This window comes from Phocoena phocoena, chromosome 19 (genome assembly GCF_963924675.1).
Source record: "Phocoena phocoena chromosome 19, mPhoPho1.1, whole genome shotgun sequence".
In the NCBI taxonomy this organism is placed as follows: Eukaryota; Metazoa; Chordata; class Mammalia; order Artiodactyla; family Phocoenidae; genus Phocoena; species Phocoena phocoena.
In genome coordinates, this window is record NC_089237.1 from 46,481,129 (window position 1) to 46,506,373 (window position 25,245).

Genomic DNA, 25,245 nt, shown 5'->3' on the forward strand with positions numbered 1-25,245 from the left:
CTGGGGAGCAAGATTTTACCTGTGTTTCCAGCTCTGCTCTCTAGGGGTGAGAAGGGAGAGGCAGGGATGGGGGCAGTGGAAGCCTCCAAAAAATCAGGACCCCAGCTCTGCCACCAGCCAGCAGTCACCTGGGCAAGTCACTGTGTCTGAGCTTTAATTTCCTCATCTGCAAAATGGGAACATTGTACCCTGCCTACATCGTGGGGTGATAAAAGGCATCAGTGAGATAACAGCTGTTGAAGGCTCTTGACAGAGTATACCGTAGGTTTCAAGGGTGGGTGGTGACCTTCACCATCCATTTCAGGACTTGTCGTGCAACAACATGCGGATCTCCATCACGTCTCACCAATGAGTCTCATCTCCCGAAGGGAAGGGGGAAGGGAAAGCCGACGCTGGTGAGCACCTCTTACCTGCCATGCTCTATGCTAGATGCGGCCTCCCCACGATGCTGTGAGGTTGGAAGTAGCCCCGTTTCACAGCTGAGGAAACTGAGGTTCAGGGAGAGCCAATGATCTGCCAGAATGATGCAACTGGAAGTGATGAAGGTGAGGCCTCCTCTCTCTTCTCTCTGCTCTCCACACCTCCACAGGGGTTATGGTGGGTGGAGGGGCACAGGCTTGGGGTCCTGCGTTCAGTTTTCCTGGAAGGGACCCAGCCAAGAAGATAAGCATTTCTGATGTTCAGTGACAACCAGAGAGTGAACAGGATTCTGTCTGTGCCCAGGGCTTTCTGGGGACACACCTGTATAAGCAGCAGCCGTTCCCAACAGAGCGTTGTTCCCGGGAAAGCAGGACAGCAGCCAGGGCTGGGCATTTGTTTGGTTATCCGATCATGTGGGAAGCCTGAGCCTGTGGGCTGGCCACACCCTGCCGTTCCACCTCTGCCTCGCTCATCATTCCCTGGGGATGCCCACCCTGTCTGCCCTCATCCTCTCCTGACCACCGCTTATGGTCAAGGTCCTCACCCACCCTGTCCCCGTGGGGGGTGGGCGGGGGCTGGGTCACTCAACCTACTCAAGGACCAAGTGAGAGACTGACTTCTGGTTACAGAGAGTGTGTTTGTATGTGACCTGAGAGGAATGGTGAACAGACTGTGCCAGTAGTGACCTTGTACAGCTGTGGATGTCTTGCTCGTGTGTGAGCATCCTGTCCGGCACTCCTAGGAGTGTGGCTGTGTGTCCTGCTAGATTGGGGGTTGGGAGGTGCCTTGAGTCCCCTGATCACTTTTTGGGTGTGTTCGTATGTCCTGTTAGGTGTGCTGGGGACAGGGGTGCCCTGGGTCCCCTGACCACCTCGACGAGTGCTGTTTGTGTGTACTGCTAGGGATGTGTGTGTACTGGGGGATATACGGTGCCACCGCAGCCTCAGGCAACTCCGTACAGGTACGTGTGTCCTGCAGGTGGGAGCAGTGGGAGCTTCCGCCCAGTTCTGCACACGTTTCTGTGCGCTGGAAGTGTCCTTGCACACCGGTATGTGTCCTGTGTGAACGGAGCCCAGAAAGTGCGGGCACGCGCGGGAAGGTGCGGGTCCCTGCTCAGCTCCCCGCCGGTCCTGCGGCGCGTGAGTGGAAGGCGCCCGGTGGCCCTGCCCGCCGGGTGTGCGCGCGCGGGGTCCCGGGCCGGCGTGCGCGCCGGTGTGAGTGCGAGTGAGTGCGGCGCCGCTCAGCTCGCTCCGCGCCGCGCCGCCCTCGCCGCCCGCACTCTCGCACTGCTCGGCGGCTGCCGGTGACGCGGGCTGGGCCCGCCCCCTGCCTGCCGGCCCCTGGCACTCACTCGCGCCGGCCGCCGCCGAGCAGGCAGCAGCCGCGTCAGGGCCGTCCGGGGGCGCTGCCGGAGATGCCCGCAGCCCCCGCCGCTCCCAGCCGAGCCTGCTGAGCCGCCCCCGGGCCGGGGCCGCGCCGAGTCTGGCCGGGCCGCGCCCGGGCGGGGCCGCGCTGCCTGCATGACCCTCCGGCGGCGCGGGGAGAAGGCGACCATCAGCATCCAGGAGCATATGGCCATCGACGTGTGCCCCGGCCCCATCCGGCCCATCAAGCAGATCTCCGACTACTTCCCCCGCTTCCCGCGGGGCCTGCCGCCGGACGCCGGGCCCCGCGCCGCTGCACCCCCGGACGCCCCCGCGCGCCCGGCCGCGGCCAGCGCGGGCCGCCGCAGCCCCTCCGACGGCGCCCGCGACGACGACGAGGATGTCGACCAGCTGTTCGGAGCCTACGGCGCCAGCCCCGGCCCCGGCCCCGGCCCCGGCCCCGGCCCCGGCCCCGGCCGCAGCACGGCGCGACCGCCTGCCAAGCTGCCCGAGGACGAGCCGGACGCCGACGGCTACGAGTCCGACGACTGCAGTAAGTTTCCCACCCGCCGGCTTCTCGCCCCCGCCCCTGCGCGGCTGCTCTCGCTCCCGACCTCGCCCGCCCTCGGATCCCCTGACGTCTCGGTTCCCCCGGCACACCCCTCGCTGTGTCGCTGCCCCCGGCCGCGCCGTGCGCTCTCCGCGCGCCCGGCACACACAGCCCCGACACCGCCCCCGAGCAGATCGGAGAGGTGGGAAGTTTGGGGGCCCCCCGGGGGTGTCCCATTTCCGGGGCCCAGCTCCCCGGAGCCCGCGCCGCGCCCCCTCTCGGCCCGCCCGCCGGGAGCCCCGGCGCGGGCGGCGGCTTTTGTTCCCAGGCAGGGCGGAACTGCGCCCCGGGGAGACACCAGTTGCTGCTGGCCGCGTGGTCGCTCCCCTCTCCGGAGCCCGCGGCGGACCGGCCCCTCGGCCGAGGGTCGGGCTGGGCGAGAGGCAGAGGGCGCCCGGGGCCCGGGCCGGACGGCCTCCCTGGTGGGGCCGGAGGCCGCAGAGCGCGGCGGCTTGGCTGACGTGGGGGCCGAGGACCAGGGGACCGCGGGGCCGCTTGTCCTTTGGAGAAACCTTGGTGATTCCTCCTCCCGCGTCCGTTGGTCCCGCCGCTGCGCTCGACCGGGCCGCCGACCTTCGCCCACCTGTTACCCGCTTCCCCGGCCGGGAAGGGTCCCCCACCCCAGCCCGCGCCTCCTCCTCCGGGGCTGAGCCCCGAGCCCCAGGGATTAGGCAAGCGCCAGGGCTCCCGGGGCCTCCGGGGCCGAGGCCCGGCCGGCTGGCGCTCCTGGCGCCTTTCTGGGCTCTGAGAGTGCCCGCGCCGGGACTGGAGGGGAAACCGAGAACGAAGAGGTCGCCGGGCGGTGCGGGATGGGTTTACGCGGGATTGGGGTGGGGATGGGGGCAGCGCTGCTCGCCAGGCCCCCAGCCCAGCTGTAGCCCCAGCCGCGTGACTCTCAGAGCTGGAAAACCCGAGTCAGACGCCGGTCCTGCCCGGGAGGTGGACCTTTCCCGGGGCAGGGGTCGCTCGCCGACTTCCCCCAGGCTCGCCGGGTCCCATCCCCCGCGCAGCGCAGCGAGGGTGGCTGCGTCTGGCTTGAATGCCCACACGGGCCTCAGGCTGGGGGTCTGGAGTTTCCCCCAGAATAAAATGTGCCTCTGGAAGCTGACAGTGGGGGTGACCACTGCGGGAAGAGGTGGGGCCCGACCTCTCATCACCCTACCTAGGGAGGCCCAGGAGGTGCAAGTGGGAGGAGGCCTGTCAGACCGTGGGTCGCTCGGAGCCGGGCCTGTGCTGGGAAGCTGCCTGCTCTGCACTTTCTCGGGCCTGGACCACAGCCCTCTGGCCGAAGTCTGGCGTCCCTCCACTTTCCTGCCGGCCTGGGGAAACGGTCGGGAGAGCTTATTGCCCTCCAGGCTGTGCGCTTAATCTTCACCCCCCGCCCAGGTCCTGGCACCCTGGGCAAGGTGCACTCCCTCGCTTGCTGTGCCTTTGGGCAGGCCCCAACTGAGACCCAGGTCACCCCTTTGCATGCCCTGAATCTTCAGCCAGCTCCAGAAGAAGGGGTGAGGAACTTGTTCCCATTTCCAGCCTCTTTCCTGCTATGCCAAGGGAGTAGGCGAGCAGGGCAGGGCTTCTGCCTGGGCTTCAGGCCCTCCTGGTGCCACCCAGGGCCCTCTGATGACATACGGCTAAGAGGTGAGAAATCTGGTTGTTTCTTTCGGCTGTCCCTGAACCCACAGGCAAGGAAGGGACCCGAAAGTGCCCCATCTTCAGTCCATCAACTCAGCAGTCCTTCACAGAACACTCTCCTAGCAGCACAGAGGGAACAGGGCTGGGGCCCCGGACCCAGAGAGCTCACTGTCCTGCCAGGAGACAGACGCACTTGAGGTCAGCGGTACAAGGTCTGACACAGCCTTGCCAGCCTGAACCGTGGGCTGGCCACACCCATGTCACCAGGGCAGTCTGCTGAAAAGAGCCAAGGAGGATGGTGTGTGGCTGAGCCAGGGCCAGCTTGGCCCCCTCATTCTCTTCAAGGGGCAGCCACCCCTCAGCGGCCGAACAAACATCCCACCATGGGAGCACAGAAATCTTGGCTCCTGCCCATGGGGGGACCAGGTTCCGGGGTGGAACCGCTCTCTGCCCAATACTCCAGGCTTTACCCCCGTCCCAGCTCTGACAACCAGATCCCTACAATAAGCCTAAATGATTCAAGCCAGATGGTTCATTACAGCTTTAGCCAGGGTTATGCTATTTGCTGCCCTAATTATTGGATTATGTCTGTTCTAACAAAAAGAAATTAGGACGGTTGCTCTGTTGTCCAAGGCCGAGAGTGAAGTGCTGTTTATTTATTCGGCCTTTTTTCCCTTCTCTTTAAAGCCCATCACCTCAAGGCATAAGCACAAAGTTGACAGGTTCCAAATTGATCTAATAGAGGAGCGCTGATGGGGAGAAGATGCAGAAACGTTATAGTTAGAAGTGTCCCCCCAGTGCCCTTCCCCTCCCAGTGGTCCACAGCGCAGCCTGGCTAACCTGGACTCCGCTGCTCGCTGCCCTCCTGACGGGTCCTATGTCCCGCCCTCCGCATGTGCTGCTGCCCTGCCTGAGATGCCCTCCCACCCAATCTCCACCTGTGGAAACAGTCCATGCTTCAAAGCTGTAACGACTAGGATATTTGGGGGTTGTAGGTGACAGAAGAAAGTTCAGAGTGCCTTAAACAGTGAGGGGTGTCGGGGTCATGGGGCACTGGGGTAGATTCATGCAGCCGCTCGTCTGCAGCATCAGTGGTGATGGTTCTGTCTTTCCACGTGGCCATGCCCTTTTCCTCTTAGGCTGACCTCCCTCATGGTTCAAGGTGGCTGCTGCAGGTCCAGACATCACACGTAACAGTAAGATCCTAAATTTGATAAGGATCAGTTTCCTCTCCCATGTCTCAGTTTAAAAGTGAGGGAGCCTCTCCCAGAAGTCCCCAGGAGATCTGTCCTTCTGTCTCGTTGGCCAGAATTACATCTCTTGCCCATGCTTACACCTGCCCCTGCGCGATTCACCCTGGGCTAGGTCGGGACTGATCCCCACAGAGGCCTGGAGCAAGGATGGAGGGGAGGAATCGCTGAGTCCCTCGGCTCGAATAATTTCCCTGTACCCACTGGCTGCGATTCCCTTTCCTTGGAGCCAAGTCATATTCTACCCGGACCGTATTTCTATGCACTTAACCTTCTAAGACCAACTAGGTGTCGGGCACTTTGCTGAGTGTGGAGGTTCCAGAATGCCTGAGACACGACCTCTGCCATCAGGGAGTTCATGGAAACCGTGACACACGAGCAGCCCAGCAGTGAGGACGGGGAGTCAGGAGCCCAGATGGGAAGCGCCGGCTTGCACAGAGTTCCCCCACAGAGAGGGCGCTCTGAGGCTGGGAGGAGGGAGGACGCAGCCCGGCTTAGTGCAAGGAGGAAGAGTCGAGTGGCTGGAGCAAGGGGAAAAGGCCTCTGATGGTGAGGCCGAAGCGGTCATATCACAGAGGGCCTTGAATGCCACACCAAGGAGGTTGAACTGAGTCCAGGTGGCAGTGGAAAATTTTTGAACAATGTAAAGCAGGGAAATGAATAGGTTTATAAAAGTCCTAACCCTCTGCCTCTGAGCTCCCGAGAAGCAGGGCTATATGATGTGTGGCTCATTCCTCTTTGTACCCCCTGCAGCGCCTGGTCAGTGCCTCAGTTTCCCCAACTATGAAATGCTTTCGACGCAGGCTTAATCATTTTCTGTGGTTCTTGCCATGGTTTTTTTGTTGTTGTTGTTTTTAAACTATTTCAGAGGCTGACATTTTTCTTAAAAAAACAAAACAAAACAAAACCAGGGCTGGTTTCCTACTCCCAAGGGTGTACGGGCGAGGAAGGTCCAGGTGCAAACCAAGGTCAAAATGATGCTGTCAGTCTCCATCAGCAGAGCAGAGGGATGTGCTGCCTTAGAGGAACTGACGGGGGCTGGAGCTTGATTTTCTCTGAATTAGCCCCATTAAAGCTCTATAATTATCAACAAGCTGGTGACAACTCTCAAAGGCCCATTAGTGACCAAGCCTCATTATTTATCCAAGGATGTTAACTTTAGCCAGGAGGTGTGATTTGAGTGGCTGGAGGACAGGACCCCGTGGCTCACACAGACAAGCACCTTCACCTGCCCTCAGCGCCCGCCTGGCCTGCACAAGCCCAGGGGGGTTTTCAACACAGAGGCTCCTCCAGGGTGGAGGCTGAGCCCTTCCCGCTCCCCACGCCCCAAGAGCAATTCTGTTATTCTCTCTTTTGTTTCTCCGTTGCACCCTCTCAAGAGTTCAGCTAAACAAAGCGGCAGAAAAAAATGTTCGGAAGCCACTAAGCTTTAAGGCGGGAGCTATCAGGATGGGAGTGAAGAGGCTTGGATTCTGCTTCCAGCTCTGCTGTGCCACCCTGACCAAATCACCTCCCCTCTCTGAGCCTCATTTCTCCAAATAGGAGATAAAGACTTTGGGCGATGGGCTCTCTCAGAGAGCTCCACCACCGGCAAGTCTCTAAAAATGGTGACTGAGCTTCTAGACTCAGTCACCATTAGACTATTATTTCTTATAAAACTTGCATTTGGAGTTCAAAGAAATTCATCAATCCCATCCTGGGGCAGCACTGGGCTTGCTCTTCCTTCCTGGGAAGTGAATACCGGTGTTGGTTTCACTGGGCAGCTCCGGGCCTTCCTTAAACACGGATGTCTGTAGAGCCAGCGGAAGGGACCCCTCTCCCCGCCTGGAGCTGAATTTCCCAGTGGGGACTCTGTCTGCTGGCTTGTCCTTCTCTGGAATTGGGAACCGGGCAGAGATCGTGGACTGTGTTGTTTTAATAGATGAGCATCACACCTCTGCTCCCGTGAGAAGCTGGAGAATGAGTTGGTTTGGATGGGCTGGCCGTGTGGATTGAACATCTGCTCTTTGCTGGTGTCAGAGGTGTGGCCGAGGCATGGTCCCTGCCCTCAGGAGGCAAATGTCTGGGGGGCACAAGCCACAGGTTAGGTCTGAAGGGGACAGCAGACTGATTTAATGTCGTGCAAAGCCAAGAGCTTTAGAGACTATTATTACAAAAAAATATTATTACAAAAGCCTGGGCCTGGAGAAGCTTGGGCCCATGGCTGTTAGTTGTTAAGGCGTGGTGATAGATCACTCCCTTACAGCACCTCACCTGCTTACCCGCACAGAGGGGAGCTAGGATACAGGCAGCAAAAGGCCAGATACACCTGGACTAAAGCACGCATGCTCTGCTCAGGGAAAAGGACTTTAGGCTCCACTCAAGGCCTATTGACTTTTTTTTTTTTTGGCTGCGTTGGGTCTTCGTTGCTGCACGCGGGCTTTCTCTAGTTGCGGTGAGCGGGGGCTACTCTTCATTGCGGTGCGCGGGCTTCTCATTTCGGTGGCCTCTCATTGCAGAGCACGGGCTCTAGGCGTGTGGGCTTCAGTGGTTGTGGTGTGCAGGCTCAGTAGTTGTGGCTCGCGGGCTCCGTAGTTGTCATGCACAGGCTTAGTTGCTCCGCGGCATGTGGGATCTTCCCGGACCAGGGATCGAACCCGTGTCCCCTGCACTGGCAGGCTGATTCTTAACCACTGCACCACCAGGGAAGTCCCATGGCCTATTGACTTTTAGTTTAGACACAATTTTAACAAGTATTCTCACCTGGTTTCATAGACGAGACAAGTAACTAGTGAATAGGAGAGAGAGCTGTTTGTGCTACCAGAGACAAGTACTCTAACAGGAGTTTCAAGCTGATGGCAAAGGAGGAGGCAGAAAAAAATGAAGAAAACCTCAAAACAGAGTGGCCACCTGGGATCCCTCGGTGGAGGAATCATCTCACATGCCCTTCTGTGTCTGGGCTGGGACTCTGACACAGAACAGTAACCGTAGTCATAGCAATGATTCAGGTTATTCCGAAAAGTGTAAGTGACCATTTGTGTATTCTGCTCACGAAGGCTGGGAGGGGAGTGATCCAATTCGGAATGAGTTCATTCCAGAAAGTGTCTCAGAGGGGCAAGTACAGTTATCTAGAAAAATCACCTAAATGGATACGCTCCTTCTATAATTATCTACTGAGTACTTTCTGTACCCCAGGCATGGTGTTAAAGCACAATGCCGTGAGGTGGATGCTGTTGTGTCTCCATTTTGCAGACGAGGAAACTGAGGCACACTGAGGCTAGATACACTGTCCAAGGTCACACAGCAAGGAAGTGCAGAGCCAGGATATGAACCCAGGGTCAGACGTCAGAGGGCAGGTCTCACACCCTACGGGTGCCCCCGCGAGACAACGACAGAGACACTGAGCTGTGTGCCTGACCCTGTGTTAGGAGCTGGGGTGCAAGACAAGCAGTGGCCGGACTCGGCCAGCAGGCTGTGGTTTGCTCTAGACCCACACTGGGCACCCCTGGCCTCCCCCCGAGCATCACTCCAACCACTCCGCCCCCCCACCCTCTGGGTTGGCCTGTGGCTGGAATGCCCCTTCCCCCGGCCCCAAGGTGCACTGGCCAAGCCCTCCTCGTCTTGCATGGCTCAGGTGAAGTGTCACTTCCTCCAGGAAGCCTTTCCTGATGGCCCCAGTTCACATCCAGGCCAGGCGTCCCCCCTGAACCCTCCATCAGTCCTGGCCCACTAGACTTTGTTTTGACCAATCCTTTTCATCTGTTCCTCCCATTAAGCGGTGCTTTCCTCGGGGCAGGAACCCTGTCTTATTGATATCTTCGATCCTGGAGTCTGGCATATTGTAAACACTTGGTAAAGAAAGAAAGAAAGAAAGAAAGAAAGAAAGAATGAATGAATGAATGAATGAATGAATTAGATGCCAGTTGACCAGCCCAGCAGCCTGCAAGGAGCATCTGGGCTTCTAAAGACATCCTTTGAATGTGTACCTCGTGGGGGAGAGATTTGCCCCGGAGGTCTGCTCCCACCCACAATCCCAGCCTTCGGGCCGGGAGCCGTGTCGATGAGAAAAGCCACAGCTGCCGTGTGTGATCGTGCCCCAGGGCGGCAGCTGCATCCAATCACTGCTGCACCCGCTGCCCAGCCCTTGGGAATCACTGGTTGCCTTTTAGAGGCCGGGGGTAGCAGCTCGCGGGCCCAGCTCTCTCCTCACACCCGGCGCAGCGCTCCAGAGGGACCGGGCAGACCAGGGAGCCGCAGCCCCAAGTGCTGCTGGGGGGCGGCGAGTGGGCCAGCCAGTCGGCCGGGCTGGGTCCTGCGGTGCTGTAGAGCCTGACCCCTCTGCCTTCTCGCACACTCCTGGGACCGTTAAGAGGCGGGGGGGAGCTGAGGTGCAGAGCCCTGGCCAGTGGTTGCACCAGGAGGACAGGAACCCCTTTAGCTGAGTGCGGCACATGTGGCCCCACCCTGGACCAGCCACCGGCCGCGAGGCACGGCGTAGGGGTCAGGGGCCCACTGCCTGGCTTTGACTCTCAGTTCACCGCTCGCAGTGTCTGGAGGTGACGGGCCTAACCCCCCCGCCCCCGAGCCTCCTTCTCAGGGTTGGGGGGTCGGTATGCAGCAGGTGCTCTGCTGGTGGCAGTCAGCGCGGTCACCGTGGCACCTCGTCCGGCCGCGCAGGGGTGGCTGACGCTTCTCCACCGTGTGGGCCCGGCATGACCTGAGCCCTCCCTGTCTGCAGCCGCCCTGGGCACGCTGGACTTCAGCCTGCTCTACGACCAGGAGAACAACGCTCTCCACTGCACCATCAGCAAGGCCAAGGTAGGCCCCACCTGTGCGCAGAGGGCGAGGAGGGAGCTCTTGCTTCGGTCATCTCCGCTGCTCCTGAGATGCAGCTGCCTCCCCTACAGCGAGGTTTTCAGGCGAAAGAGTAGAACAGAGGAGCCAGAGAGAATGGGGGTGGGGGGCAGCTTTCAGGAGACAGAGGCCCCAGAGCTGGGGAGCTGTCGAAGGAGGGAAGGGCGGGCAGGGAGGTGACAGGCCTGTCCTGCAGGCCAAGAGGAAGGGTTGGACTTGGGTGCCTCCCGACTCCCCGAGGAGGCTCTGGACGCTGACGCCACGCCAGGCGGGGGATTAGTCTCTGGTCGCACCGGCCTGAGCTTGCTCTCTGGGTGGAGGCGTGGGCGTCTGTAAACCCCACGCTGGTCCTGCCCCGGGCTGGCACCCGTCAGCTGTGTTCTCAGCCACGCTGTTCCCTTCATCCCCACACCGCGACGCTCCCCCTGGGAGGAAGGTGCCCAAGTTGATGTTCTCCCGCAAGGTAAGGGCAGCCGTGCGGCCTGGTAGACCTCCCGGTAGAGCCGTGGAAGGGCCCGGGGCCGGCTCAGAGCAAGGAGCTTCCGGCACCGCTGCCTGCGCCCAGCCCCGCACCACCAGCACCCCAACCTGCGACTCCTCTGCCCCTCCTCCCGCCCTGCCCGTGCTCTGCTCACCCAGAGGGGCAGGCTGCCTGGTTCGGCCCTGGCTGTGCCCCACCCCGCCTGGGCCGCCGTGGCTGGGCCACCGGGGCAGGGGTGAGCAGTGTCCCTGTTGGGCCAGCACCATCCCCGCCCCCGCCCCCTCCTCTGGGAGCTGCTCGGGCTGTGACACAGGGCACGCCCTGCCCTCCTCTAAAGGGCTCTAGACCTGCCCTAGGCACAGAGCTGGGAATCTGATAACCCCCGGCTGTGCTGAGGTGGAAGGCAGGGTGCACGCCTAGGCAGACCCCTTCCCCTCTCCCTCCACCCAGCTGTGTAGAGGTTGTCCAGGCCTGGGGACTGGGAACGGGCACTGGCTGCCAGGCTGCTCTGGCCAGAGCCGTCCCTTCTCCTCCCCACCCAGACTCCAGGCCCCTCCTGTGCTGTGTGCCCCGCTTTCCCTACCCAGGCTCTAGAGGGGCTATGTGGGTGAACTGGGGGGAGGGGCGTATGTGTGTGCACACGCGTGTGTCCACTTGGGTTTGTATCGCTCAAGCATTGGAGATGGGGGATGGGAGGACCCCGAGCCATGGTCGCTCCCACATTCTCCAGTTCATCCTCTGCTTAGAACCAGTTCTGCAGGGGAAGGGGCGGTGCAGGCATGCGAGGAGCTGGCGCTGGGGTGTGGGGAGGAGCCCCAGGGGGTAGGAAGGCTGAGGCCGACAGGCAGAGCCCCTCGGGGGCCTCTGGGAGGATGCCAGATGCCCCAGTGCTGGACCCTAGATTGGCCACCCTCCCTCTAGGTAAGCAGAGCTGCCTCAGTTTGCTCATCTGTAGAATAGGGTTAATCATCCCCACCTGTGTGGTGGTTGTGAGCATTAAATGAGTGAGTGCTCAGTACCTAATGCTGTTCTGCAGGACAGGGCCTGGCAGCAGACACCCCCCACCCCGCACCACACACGCACGCACGCACGCACGTATGGGCACTCATATCCACAGCAGAACTGGAAAGTTCCACCTTCGTGCGAAAGGGTGAGAGGTGGAATGAGAGGCCTGCGTTGGGAAGGTCTGCCTCTCTGCCACAGTGCATGCAGGGCCGCCCGGCCAAGCCTCGTCCTGGAGCCAGCCCCACGGAGCAGGGCAGAGCTGGAGCCCAGGCAGCTCCCGGCACAGCTCAGATGCCTCCGCCCTCAGCAGCTTCTCCGGCATCTTCCAAGGGGCCCGGCATTTAGGGGAAGGGGGGAGCAAATGCCCCACCAGCAGGCCCCGCGTCAGCATTGCCTCCTCAGCTCCCCCAACAACCTTGAGATGTGGGGACTATTAACCCATTTTACAGATGATAAAGCTGAGGCTCAGGAGGCAGATGAAGTCATCCACTTACCCAGCTGATAAGTGCAGGAGCTGAGACCTGAACCCTGGCCAGCCTGGCTCTAAAACCCGTGGGCCCCTTCCCAGTAGCCGAGCAGTGCTGGTTGGAAGTTGGAAGACCCCACCTCAGATCTCAGCCCCTACCTGGGAGCTCCTCCGAACCAAGGTGGGGATGGGGGAGAAGAGCCTCAGCTCCCCTGGGAGGTGGGGGAGGTGGGCTGGTCATGAGCAGCCAACTTGCAGCTCATCTTTGCCTGTCTTTTTTTTTTTTTTTTTTGCGGTACGCGGGCCTCTCACTGTTGCGGCCTCTCCCGTTGCGGAGCACAGGCTCCGGACGCGCAGGCTCAGCGGCCATGGCTCACGGGCCCAGCCGCTCCGCGGCATGTGGGATCTTCCCAGACCCGGGCACGAACCCGTGTCCCCTGCATCGGCAGGCGGACTCTCAACCACTGCGCCACCAGGGAAGCCCTGCAGCTCATCTTTGAATGAGGCTGTGGGGTTGCCAGCTCTACCCCACACATGGCCCAGCTGCCTTCCTCCATCCCCGTGTGCCATCCTAGAAGCAGAACCAGACGATTAGCACAAGCAGGAGCGAGCATGAGGTCACCTAGGCCCCTGTTTATGGTTCCGTGAGTTCCTTGGCTGTGCACACTTGACTGGTGGTTGAGAGTGAGTGAGGGGGGGCTTCCCTGGTGGCGCAGTGGTTGAGAGTCCGCCTGCCGATGCAGGGGACACGGGTTCGTGCCCCGGTCCGGGAAGATCCCACATGCCACGGAGCGGCTGGGCCCGTGAGCCATGGCCGCTGAGCCTGCATGTCCAGAGCTTGTGCTCCGCAACAGGAGAGGCCGCAACAGTGAGAGGCCCACGTACTGCAAAAATAAGTAAATAAATAAAAAGGGGAGTGAGTGAGGGGTGCCATCTTGTGGAGGGACCCTCCACGGCCGGCCAGCTTGTGTGGCCTCTGGGGACACAGACTGGCAGGGGGCTGTGACAAAGCCAGAGAGAACTTGAGCCTGGTCTCCAGGACACAATGTTTTCCCACGGCCTCAGGGAAAGGTGTGGATGAGCAGACAGAGGGTCACAAGGACCTCGGGTCTGTGAGGGAAGTCGCAGTGCACGGGGAGCAGGGAGAAGGGGGATCGGAAAGAAGGAAAGGCCTGCCCACAGCAGGAGAACGAGGGCCTCATTCAGAGAAAGTGAGTCACCTGGCCTCCAAGATAAGGAAAACAGAAAGAGGCCGATCTGACAAAGGCACCCCGTGTTGCCTGCCCAGGGCCAGGCTTTTGGGGCGGTGGGGGGTGGGGGGAGATCGCACCAGCATGGAGCCTTCCTCGCCAACCCCCATTCTGGGGGTGTGGGGCGGGATTAATTCTGTGAAGAGGGTTATGAATGGACCCAGCCAGGAGGCCCAGGGGGCGGGGATGCCTGCTGACCCAGGTTCCTAGAGGCCTTGGCAGCTCTGTGTCCCCAAGCCCCCAGTCACACCCTTTGCCATTCCCCTCTGCTCAGGGCCTGAAGCCGATGGACCACAATGGGCTGGCAGACCCCTATGTCAAGCTGCACCTGCTTCCAGGAGCCAGTAAGGTAAGGGGCCCTCCTGTCACGACTGCAGCCCAGGCTGGGCTTGGGGCACCCAGGGAGGCCCACAGCTCCCACACCCACTCAGAGTCCAAGCAAGTTGAGGGTTCACTCCACCTCCACCCAGAGCACCCAGTCACCCCCACACCCTCTAGGCCTCCCAGGGACCTTGAGTCAGCACCACCTGTCCACTGAGTTGGGGAAACTCCCGGGGAGAGTTTCTAGGCCAGCGTTTTAAAAGAAACACTCTCAGCTGGACGCTAATACTGTGCGCAAACAAAGCGTTCTGTGGCCAGATAACACTGGGAAACATTGTTAAACAGGTTTCTTTACTGCAGGACTTACCAGAGCCTTTAATGTGTTGATGGGCTGCCCTGTGATACCCCACAAGAGGGATGGAGTAGTCAGCAACTGCCCAAATTATTTGACTACAGAACCCTTGTTCCTGTACCGGATGACCTGACAAGCAGACCAGCCCAACAGGTGCATCTATGAAAGGAGAGGGAAAAAACCATTTTTTTAATTCTCTACGAAAAGCATCAAGGTGGCCTTCAGCACTAGAAGATCAGAACTTGATGAGACTTCCTTTCATACGTCTTACAGTTCAGTGTAGTTTTATTTGTAATGTCATGGGAGGGAAGGTCACATCTTTTCAGAATTGGGTCCTTCCCTAGCCCACAGATATCTCAAGGGCTGAGTGGGGCAGACCCCATGCCAGGGGGGACTCAACTGGAGTCCAGCAGCTTTGTTTGCAGGTAGAGACCAGGGTGGAGGCAGAGGGACAGGGGACACAGGACACAGAGCATGAGCCGCAGAGCCCAGTGGCTGGTGTTCTTGTCCTGGCCTCCTTCTTAGAAGCCAAAGTTGGGGAGTTCCTTCCTGGCCCTCGAGTGACCTGATAGGAAGAGTCAGCAGTGGGGGCACCCCCCTGGGCAGAGGGCCTCCCCCAACACTGCTCAGGATAATTGCAGACCAACCGGGGGGTCCCACCCCCAGGTGGCCACTCCAGGCTGCTGGGGCCTGAGTTAATTTTGGGGCCCGGGCTCCCCCTGGTCCGGTGGCGCCATCCCAGAAGGGAAGGCAGGGCTGCGGGAGAAAGGGCAGGGGACCTCCCACTACACCTGGAGGAGCAGGCTCCCCACTCCAGGCCTCTCTGTCCTCATGCTGCAGGGAGGACCCCCAGGGCTGTGAAGGCCACGCGACCAGGGGAAGGGGCCCAACTCGGGGGCTCAGTGACCGTGCGTCTCTAGACTCCTGGGACCTCGGGTCGGCAGTACCTGGCTGCCGAATCCTAGGGACCGCCCCCCCCCATAGGATAGATTCCCTCGTAGGGCAGAGTTTCATAGAGCACCTTATAGAGAAGGTCCTACAAACCAGGCTGAGAGAGATGTGGTGTTACGCCCTGGAGCCTGACCCTCAGAAAGGGTCAGTAACCCACTGGGCTCCACAGAGCTTATGTAAGTGGTGGAGCTGGGATTTGAACCCAGGGCTGTCTGACCTCAAAGCCTGGGCCGGTTTGTGGCGGACATCAAAGGGAATCGGCTACGGAAGTCAGGGAGGCAGTTTGTAGTTTCCTAGGGCTGCGCTAGCAAATGACCACCGACTGGGTGGGTTACGACACCACAGATCTCACACCTTCCAGTTCTGCAGGGTGCGAATCTGACATAGGTCCCACTGTGCTACAATCACGTGTCAGCAGGGCTGCATGCCATTCTGGAGGCCCAAAGGGAGAAGCTACTTCCCGTTCCTTTCCAGCTTCTAGAGACATCCCCTTTGCTTGGCTCGTGGCCCCTTCCTCCATCTTCAAAGCCGGTGTCACCTCTCTGACTTTCTCCCCTTGTCACGCTCCTTCGGACTCCTCTCGCCTCCCTCTTCTACTTTTAAGGGCCCTGTGATGACGTGGGACATGGCCCACCCACACCATCCGGATAAACCACCTGTGTTGGAAGGGCAGCGTCTCAACCAACCGGATCGCCAGGGAAGTCCCCAATCGGCCTATTTTAAAGTCAGCTGATTAACAACAGCGTTAATCCCCCTTTGCCAAGGAAGAGTACTTATGCACGGGATCTGGGGGATTGGGAAGTGTTTGGGGCCATTACATTGCCCATCACCCTCTTGATCGTTTTTGCTCTCTCCAGGCAAATAAGCTCAGAACAAAAACTCTCCGAAACACTCTGAACCCCACGTGGAATGAGACCCTCACTTACTACGGGATCACAGACGAAGACATGATCCGAAAGACCCTGCGGTGGGTGAGACCCCGGGCTGCCGGCTCCCCAACCCCACCCAGCCTTGTCCACAGGGCAGGCCCTCCCCACATCCCCTGGCCCACCACCTGCAAATCTGCACTGACTTTGGCAGCAAATTGAGAGGCCCCTTGCCCTCCAGGATCTCAGTGTGTGATGAGGACAAATTCCGCCACAACGAGTTCATAGGGGAGACGCGGGTGCCCCTCAAGAAGCTGAAGCCCAACCACACCAAGACGTTCAGCATCTGCCTGGAGAAGCAGCTGCCGGTGAGTGGGCCACGACCTCCGGTGGTGGGCTCTGCAGCCGTCCAGGGCCTACCCTGCCGTGAGCGCAGGGCCAGGAGCATTTATTGAGCACCTACTATGTGCCTGGCACAATTGCAGGTGCTGGGGAGACAGATAAATCTCCCTGCCCTCATGAAGTTTGGGTGGGAGACAGACAAAAAATGAAATAAACGACCCAAACAGATAGTCTGTTCAGCAGGGACAGGGCCGAGAAAAAAAGCATGAGAGGAGTCAGTGGGTTAGACGGGTGCTCTGGGAGGGCTCACCCGGCGAGCAGGGAATATTCCAGGCAGAGGGAACAGCAGGTGCAAAGCCCTGTATGGAAAAGCGCCCAGCCTGTGGGAGGCACAGGCAAGAGGTCAAATGAGAGGGGCAGAGAGAGCGAGGGGAGGGGGCCCTGGGAGCTGAGAGCAGAGGTTGGGGGTTGGGGATGCTGGGAGGACTCTGGCCTTATCCCTGAGTGAGACGGGCCACAGGAGGGTGCTAGGCAGGGGCCAAGGCACCTGAGGACTTAACAGGGTCCTCAGAATGGGAGGGAGTGGAGGGCCGGGGTGGGGAGACCAACAGGGTGGAGGGAGGAGCAGGACCCAGGCCTAGGCGGGGCGGCAGTGGAGGCAGGAGAAGGGCTGAAGGTCGGTATCCTCAGGCCTGGGGCCTGAGCACCTGGGAGGATGAAGGGTCATTAACTGGGATGCGGAGGACCATGGGAGGAGCAGCTGGGGATGCTCGGAGCGCAACTGGAACATGTTAGGCGTGGGGTGCCTGTGAGATACCCAGAGGAGACAGAAAATCATTCTTTCCTAGAAATTGCAATTGTTTGAAAATGTCAAAACCAATTTTGCCCCCGGGTCGTCTGCAGCAGCTGAGCCCTCCCAGAGTCTCTGAGCAATTTTCCCCTCCCCCTTCTCCTCCCCGTTCCTTCCCCTCCCCAGGCCTGCCTTCACCCAGTTCAAAAGGGCCAGGAGGGGTTGGCCAAGAGGTCCAAGGCCCAGGACCCTAAGAAACCTATGCCTTCAGGGACTGCATGGTGTTCAGGGCACAGTCCCCTCCCCAGGACAGTTCCCTAGCGGAGGTCTGGGCAATGGGAAAGCTCAAGAGGACAGTCCAGCAGCTGTCCCCCGAGGGCCTGTACCCCTCCCCCATAGGGCCCCGAGACACATGCTTAGCGCAGCCTGGCCTGGAACAAGTGACCTGAGGTCAGACCTCCCTCCCAGAAACCCAGCTCTGTCTTTTTGCATAAGCTGAGCAAATTGTATTCCATTGTCACGTTCTCTCCCACTCATAGATATTTGTGTGATGGAGATAACCCTTCTAATTTTATTATTATTCACTAACCATAGGTGACCCAGTTTCTCCAAATGATATATGTCACTTATAAAGGGCAACACCAACTCCTGCTGGAGTTGTTTCTGAGTTTTGATCCCTGACATAAACAAACACCTGTGTGGTGTGTGAATTGTGTGTGAGCAGTGTGTGAGAGCGTGGAATGCATGTGTGAGCACCTGTTTCATGCACGGGGGGGGGGGCGCGTGAAAGCATGCATGCTTGCGCACCAGGTGTGATCAGGGACTTGCTTAGCCTTGCTTGAATTTTGCTAGGATCTCATTGGTCCAGTTCAGGGACCCACAATGACAAGGGTACAGTTCAGAAAAATCAATCGGCAGTAAAGTTTCATTTTGATGATACCTTTTAGATTTTACATAGCCTTGTAAACCTTATTCGTTCTCCGTAAACACTGAACGATGCCCAGTTCAATGGTCTACATGTGAAACAATCCAAAGTATATCCTACCCTCAAAAAACAGCTGAAAATATCCCAGCTCATTTATACTGTTTAATTTTCACACATCACAACTGCCACAAGAGCCATGGTTTAGTGAGGCTGTCATACACAAAGCCCTAGGCCTGAGTGGCAGGTAGTTAAATCTCAGCCGCCTCCTCTGAGCCACGGGTACAGGCTGCCTGAGCTCTGTGTTGAGAAGATACTGAGGCTGCATTTGAGCTCAGGGTGAATTCAGTCATCAGCTAGCCATGTCTGCCCTGGGTGTGGGAGTTGGGGAAGGTAGCCCTTCCTTCACCTAACAGGAGCCCCGTCTACAGAGAGGTGCAAGCCTGGCCCCTGCCCATGAGGGGCCACGTAAGCTGCCGTTTTAGTGCCAGGCAGTGAACAGTCCAAAGCAGAGGGACCGAGTGCAAGAGGAGCCTGGCAGAGAAACCTGGGAGGGGCCTTTGGGGGTCATAGGGCTCAGGCTGGGTGGACAGAGGGTAAAGGAAAGGGGTTCCAGGTGAGTAGCAGCTGGAAGGTAGAAACAGGTGGTCTCAGGAGGGTGAGGAATGGTCTCAGTGGGCTGGCTGGGCTGGGGAGGCCACACAGTGAGGCCTAGAGTTGAGGTCTGATCCGAGGCAGGCGCTAGGCAGGGCAGGCCTAGGCCACACCCCACCTGCCTCGTAGCTCCCCCTGGGGTTGGGAATGTGCCTAAGAAGCTCCAAGAAGCACCTTCCAGGGGGCCGGGGCCAGGGTGACCCCTCACCACCCACCGGGCTCCGTTCGGCCTGGGCCTGTGGCTGCAGGGGAGGTGGGAGCAGGCACGGACAGCTGAGTGACCACCCACCTGCCCCACAGGTGGACAAGACAGAAGACAAGTCCCTGGAGGAGCGGGGCCGCATCCTCATCTCCCTCAAGTACAGTTCGCAGAAGCAGGGCCTGCTGGTCGGCATTGTGCGCTGCGTGCACCTGGCTGCCATGGACGCCAACGGCTACTCGGACCCCTACGTGAAAACGTGAGTGTGCGGCCCAGGCCAGCCGCCTCCTTCCCCACTTTCTCACCTCCAGGGACTAGGGAGGTCCATGCGTCGAGATCAGTAGTCCGTGTGGCAAGTACTTGTGTGAAGCACAGGGGGTGCTGTGCCCACGAGGTCATGCTCTTCTGCGCTCTTTGGGCAACTCTGTGGGTTGAGTCTGGCCAAACCCATTTCTCAGATGAGGAAACTGACGTCCATAGCAGTTGAGTGGCAGCCCAGTCACACAGATAGAGAGCAGTTATCTCCTGATGTTTGGATCAGGTCTCTCTGTGGTCATGGGGCCCAGGAAAGGCTGTGAGCAGGTTGGAGGAGGGGACAGGAGGCCAGGAGATCCAGTGAAGGGACTCCATCAGGACTTAGGGCTGGGCACATGTGGGCAGTGCTCTACGGTACCACAGACACAGATAGGGGTCCCTGAGAGGTGGGGCTTCTGGTAGCACTGGGGGGAGAGACTTAGCTCAGGGGCCCCAGAGCTGTGAACCTGGGTCAGGACAGGCTGTGATCCTAGCTCAGGCAGGAACTGGTGGCCATTTGGAGAGGGATAAAGCCTGTGTTTTGGTGACCACCATCTGTGCTTCGGTGCGCTCCACAAACAAAAGATGGACGTAGCGAGGTTGTCTTGAAGGGTAGGACTTGGGGAGGAATTTGGCTCAGCAGAAAGGAGGTGTTTCTGCTCAGGGAAAGGGACAGAGGATTTAAGATCGTTAAGAAGGAGGGATGGTTCTGGCCTCAGGAGACAGTAAGGAGGCCCAGGTGCCAGAGGCCATCACAAGGACTACTGGTTTTCTGCTCAAAAAACAATGTTGGGGCCCAACTTCAACCATTAGCAAGACAGTGATTTCCAGTGGATCAGAGACCACTGGGAACAGAAATGCTGTAATAGCTCAGAAGACAATTAGACTCTTTAAAGTGGAGGGAAAGTAAGTGATGCTCGGTAACCTAGAAAGATGCGTACGCCCTGTGGCCGCATCATTTCCCTTCCAGGTCTGCGTCCTAGAGACCCAGGCCCTGGCATAAAGCTGCTTTTGCAGCATTGCTTGATAGCGGTAAGATGGAAATAGCCTAGTGTTCATTAGCAGATTAATAAAATGTGGCTTCTGTGTACAGTGGAGTACGATGCAGTTGACGTGAATAAATGAGGGAGGTGAATCCACGTGGACAGAGCTATGCTGAGCCCTAAGCAAACTGTAGTGGGGGGGCACCAGTGTGATACTGGAGTGATTGTCTCTGGGGAGGGAGGACAGTGCCTCCACCTGTAACTGTGACGCTAGAGGGTTTTTTTCTAATTTTTATTTTTGGCTGCGTTGGGTCTTTGTTGCTGCGTGCTGGGCTTTCTCTAGTTGTGGCAAGCGGGGGCTACTCTTTGTTGCAGTGCACAGGGTTCTCATTGCGGTGGCTTCTCTTGTTGCGGAGCACAGGCTCTAGGTGTGCACGCTCAGTAGTTGTGGCTCACGGGCTCTAGTACACAGGCTCAGGAGTTGCGGCGCACGGGCTTAGTTGCTCTGCGGCATGTGGGATCTTCCTGGACCAGGGCTTGAACCCGTGTCTCCTGCATTGGCAGGTGGATTCTTAACCACTGCACCACCAGGGAAGCCCTAGAATGTTCTTATGAAAGAAAATATGATCTGAAGCCAAAATGGTGTGAAAAAATTTTTTAACATTTTTGGTTGCAGTGCATGGGCTTCTCATTGCGTTGGCTTCTCTTGTTGCGGAGCACAGGTTCTAGGCACACAGGCTCAGTAGTTGTGGCGCACAGGCTTAGTTGCTCCGTGGCATGTGGGATCTTCCTAGACCAGGGCTCAAAGCCGTGTCCCCTGCTTTGGCAGGCGGATTCTTACCACTGTGCCACCAGGGAAGGCTGGTGTGAAATTTCTAAATTGGGCTCAGTTCCCACCTGCCAAGTTGATAGGAATTCCAGGGTCTCATGCTGTGTTATCCAGAAAATAGGGTCTCACCTCGTACAACAGAGGGTCCAGCCACCTCCCACAGCCAGGGAGAGGTAGCCCTGGCAGGGCCTGTCCACCATGCCTGGGGCTCCCCCTGCCACAGGTGTGGTAGTTGCTGGGCCCACCCTCCAGCCATGGGCCGGGTCAGCGTGGCCTTTCCGACAGGCAGTTCTGTGGATGGCCCCCTGTATCAGAGGGAGGCCCCCAGCAGCCTAGAAACCCGTACATCTGATTGAAATTCTCTGGGTGAGTTGCAGGGGCTGCTGCTCAGGCCTCCTCAGGGCTCCCTATCTCTGAAAGGCCCCTTCATGGACCGTGGGCCTTCTCTTTGCTAAAAGTAGGGGAAATAAAGGCACAGGTGAGATTCCGAGCGGAGCATCTGGGGCCCTGAGAAGAGAGCACATGGAAGTGCCAGGTGGAGGTGGAGGATGCTGAGGGGTAAAGCTAGATGGGCCAAGGCCTTTTGTCAGCAGCCTTATTTTTATAAACTTCACCCCAGATGACAGCTACCTCAGCTACCTCAGTTTCCCCAGGCTGGAAGCTGACCCCAAGTCCAATTCTTCAGGGTCTGCTGATGGTTAACAAACAATCATCACTAACACATACCGAGTAATTGCTGGGTGCCAGGGCTGTGCTAGGCCTCTTTGAAGCCCCCCAGCAGCCCTGTGCAGTACTTGTTACCATCTCCATCTCACACCCAGGGGCACTGAGAAAGCTCAAAGCAACTTGCTGTGCTGCCCCGGGCAACCCCCTTCCTTCGCCAGTCCTCTGCTGTCTTCTAGAGGCCTCAGGTGAGCAGCAGTTGCTTGCAGAAGGGACCAGCGGTGGCACTGGTAGGGAGGCTCCGTGAGCCCTGGTGGCCAAGGCAGGAGGGAGTGCTGATAGGGAGGGTGAGCAGCCATGGGTGGGCCCCCTGGAGCATGGCCAGGGTGTACTTCTCGCCCACAGAGGCCACGCTCCCTCAGGAAGCTCCCCTGCATGCAGTGGTGAGGTGAGGCGAGAAGGGACTCCAGGCAGGGAGACAGCATAGACAAAGACCTGGACAAGGGATGACCCCTAGCTGGGGCCTCGTGAGGATCACTAGACGGACACTGGCCGTGCAGCCTGGGATAGCTTCCCTTCAGGGCCTTCCGGAGGCAGGGCTGGGAGACACTCCCACTGTGCAGGACCGCCCCCATCCCTCCTCCTCGCCCCCAAAGTAAAACAGGCAAAGACGAGTCAAGAAGTGCATGGAAGCTTGTAAGGAATGCAGAAATTCACCATCTCTGGGTGAGGGTTTAAGGGAACCCCCCAACCTATTTAAAAAGTCATCTTTATTGAGGTATAATTTACATCCACTAGGTTTCTCCCCTTTTGAAGTGTGACTGACTGAAGTATACAATCTTGTCACCACCACCATGGTTAAGATCCAGATACCATCACCCCAGAAAGGTCCCCGGGCCCCAGTCAACCATTTGACTTGTTTTCTGTCGCGACAGTTTTGCCTTTTCCAGACTGACTTATAAAGGCAACTCCTACATGACCTAATGCTCTGGGGAGCCAGCCACGTGGTGCCTGATCCCAGAGTTCTGTCTGTAGGTCTGCATTGCCAAGTAGTTGTCCGTCAGGTCACTTCTGCTGAAGTGCATGGGGGCTGTTCCCAATTTCTGATGGCTGTATAAAGCTGCTAAGGAACAGGCTTTTGTGCAGACCTATGTATTCATTTCTTTCTCCACCCCCAACTTCTGTTAATACATATTTTCTAGTGTTTCTATAACGAACCAGTATTTCTTATGTAATAACAATCACAACTTTTTTAAAAAGTGCACAGAAAAGCAATAATGAGGTACCACTTTCTATGTTCACTGATCCCACCCAGTGCCAGGCATCAAGTTGGGTACCAGGAAGCTGGTGGTGGGTGAGACAGATGTGGTCCTGTCAGCAGGAGCAGGGCAATTGTCACTAGTGTCCATGCAGGGACAGGGTAAGAAGCTTTGCAAAGGACAGGGCCTGGCTTCTGAGCACCATCCCTGTGCGGAGCAACTGTGTGACCCTGGGTGAGTCCTCCACCTTTCTGAGCCCCAGATGAAGACTGCTGTTCTGAATCAAAGTCTAAGGAGCTGATGCCCGTGGAGGGAGCTGGCCCGCAAGCAGGGCTTCCCTCTTTCCCTTCAGGAAGCACTGCTGTCACTGCCCAAAAGACCTTTTTTCCTTCCTCAAAGCTCCAGTGAGGTAGTGGCAATGGTTGTACAACTCAGCTACTATGCTAAAAACCGCTGCATTATACACTTGAGAAAGATGAATTTTATAGCGTGTGAATTCTATCTCCATAATCTGCTATTACAAAAAGAAGAGCTCTAGCAAGGGACCAACTTTGCTAAAAATGTTTTTCTGGTGGGAAATGAGAGCTGTGAAAATTAGACTTCCAGAAATAAAGAAAATCCTCTTTCCTAGGGGATGGAGGGTCTCTGTGACATCAGGAATGGGCTGTGAACAGAGGTCCAGTTGATGAAGGACCCATTGCTTCTCCCACTGCACTGACTGCTCACCTTTGTCACAGAGTAGTGCTGGGGACATCCGAGGGTTAGGATGAACGGGAGGCCTGGGAATCCCTCTCTTCCAAGCCCTGCTGGCTCCAGGTATGCTCAGTATCTTCTCTCTATTGATTGGTTATAATTCCAGATACCTGAAGCCAGATGTGGACAAGAAATCCAAACATAAGACAGCGGTAAAGAAGAAAACCCTAAACCCAGAGTTCAACGAGGTACGAGAGGCTGGGGAAGCCATGAGCCACTCACTCTCCCTCAGGACAGGAGAGCCCCCAGCCGTGGGGTAGGAGGACTGGTGGGAGAAGTGAGGCCAGGCTGAACCAGGCCAAGGTGGTACAGACAGAAGTGAGGAGCGGCCTGGAAAACTCTTTGGAGGATTGAATTGATGGGATTGTAGCCATGTTAGATGTGGAGGGGGTGGTGTGAGGATGTGAGCGGCCCCAGGAAGGTGGGGGCAGATAGATACCCAGGTCCTCAGCCCAGGGGGTGGGTGCAGCCGGAGAGGAGCTCCAAGGAACGAGATGAGGGAGGGGAGCCTCTGACAGAGCCTGAGTGACTCGCGTGCAGGCAGAGAAGGCCGAGGAGGTGCTGCCAGGGAGCAAGGGGGACACCAGATGTTGAAGGATACTGGAAGCTGGTGGGAGAGGGTTCCACAAAGAAGGGAGTGGTGAGCAGAATCAGACCCAAGAGAGGTCAAGCATGCCAAGGCCGCCAAGTGTGCGCTGACTTGCAATAAGGAGACTCTTAAGGATCCTGAGAAAAGCAGCTTCAGTGACAAAGGGGCAGGTGGGTCAGAGGGAAGGATCTCAGCTGGGCTGAGGATCTCAGCTGGGCTCTCAGATGGAAGTGAGTGAGATGATGGGTGAGAATCCATTACCATCCACTGCCGTGCACTGCCCACCCTCCTGGCCACCGGCCGACTTACAGGCCGTGTGTCATTGGTCCTGACACTCCCCTTCTGGCCACCAGGAATTCTGTTATGAGATTAAGCACGGGGACCTGGCCAAGAAGACCCTGGAGATCACCGTTTGGGATTATGACATTGGAAAATCCAACGATTTCATCGGTGAGCGGACACGAGGGGAATGCTCTTTAGCAACATGCCCATCCTGGGTTCAGCAACGGGCAGGGGCCCTGAACCAGGCCACAGTCCCGCCTTCCTGGCCTGTGGGGAGAGTTGGGGCCATAGACATGATCCAGCCTGACCCCAAGTGACAGAGAAAGAGGCCCAGAGAGGGAAAGAGGCCTGGCCGAGTCACACAGCAGTCTGTGGTGGAGCAGGGGGTGATGATGGTCAGCCCCTCGGGCTGGACTCTGAGCCCTTGTGGCCCCAAATTTGTGGTGGGCTTGGTGGCTGTGCACAGTGGAGCTGCCCTGGCACCAACACGAGCCACTGTGCTGCCCCGCAGGTACTGCTCTGGTCCTGGGTAAAGGAAGAGCAGGATCCCTGGGCCCTGACTGGGGGAGTGGGGGCTCCAAGAGTGTGGCAGTCAGACCACGGTCCACCCTCAGAGCAGGTGGGCAGGGAAGAGAGTCTGGCCGTGGAGCACAAAGTCTGGGAGGGGTGCCAGGGGGTACTGGTTCCAGAGAGACCCTGAGAGTCAGAGGTCACCGTGTCCTGGCTGCCTCTCGGCTCCCCTCTGCAGGCGGCGTGGTTCTGGGCATCAATGCCAAGGGCGAGCGCCTGAAGCACTGGTTTGATTGCCTGAAGAACAAGGACAAGCGGATCGAGCGCTGGCACACGCTCACCAACGAGCTGCCGGGGGCCGTGCTCAGCGACTGA

General features: G+C 58.2%; 1 protein-coding gene across 1 annotated transcript; it reads left to right on the plus strand.

Annotated features, from left to right (window-relative positions):
* Window positions 1-1,940: 1,940 nt before the first annotated feature.
* On the plus strand, window positions 1,941-25,245 carry DOC2B (double C2 domain beta). The gene is made up of 9 exons (XM_065896508.1): window positions 1,941-2,337; window positions 9,994-10,073; window positions 13,586-13,660; window positions 15,793-15,902; window positions 16,043-16,169; window positions 18,810-18,967; window positions 23,596-23,677; window positions 24,432-24,528; window positions 25,109-25,245. Exons 1-9 carry the CDS (start codon window positions 1,941-1,943, stop codon window positions 25,243-25,245), a joined length of 1,263 nt encoding a protein of 420 aa, XP_065752580.1.

What these genes read in the sequence shown, in the direction of transcription:
- DOC2B (XM_065896508.1), top strand. Translation starts at nt 1,941, where the DNA reads ATGACCCTCCGGCGGCGCGGGGAGAAGGCGACCATCAGCATCCAGGAG. An exon ending in ATGATCCGAAAGACCCTGCG is followed by an intron (nt 15,903 to 16,042) that starts GTGGGTGAGACC and finishes CTTGCCCTCCAG; the next exon opens with GATCTCAGTGTGTGATGAGG. An exon ending in AAAATCCAACGATTTCATCG is followed by an intron (nt 24,529 to 25,108) that starts GTGAGCGGACAC and finishes TCCCCTCTGCAG; the next exon opens with GCGGCGTGGTTCTGGGCATC.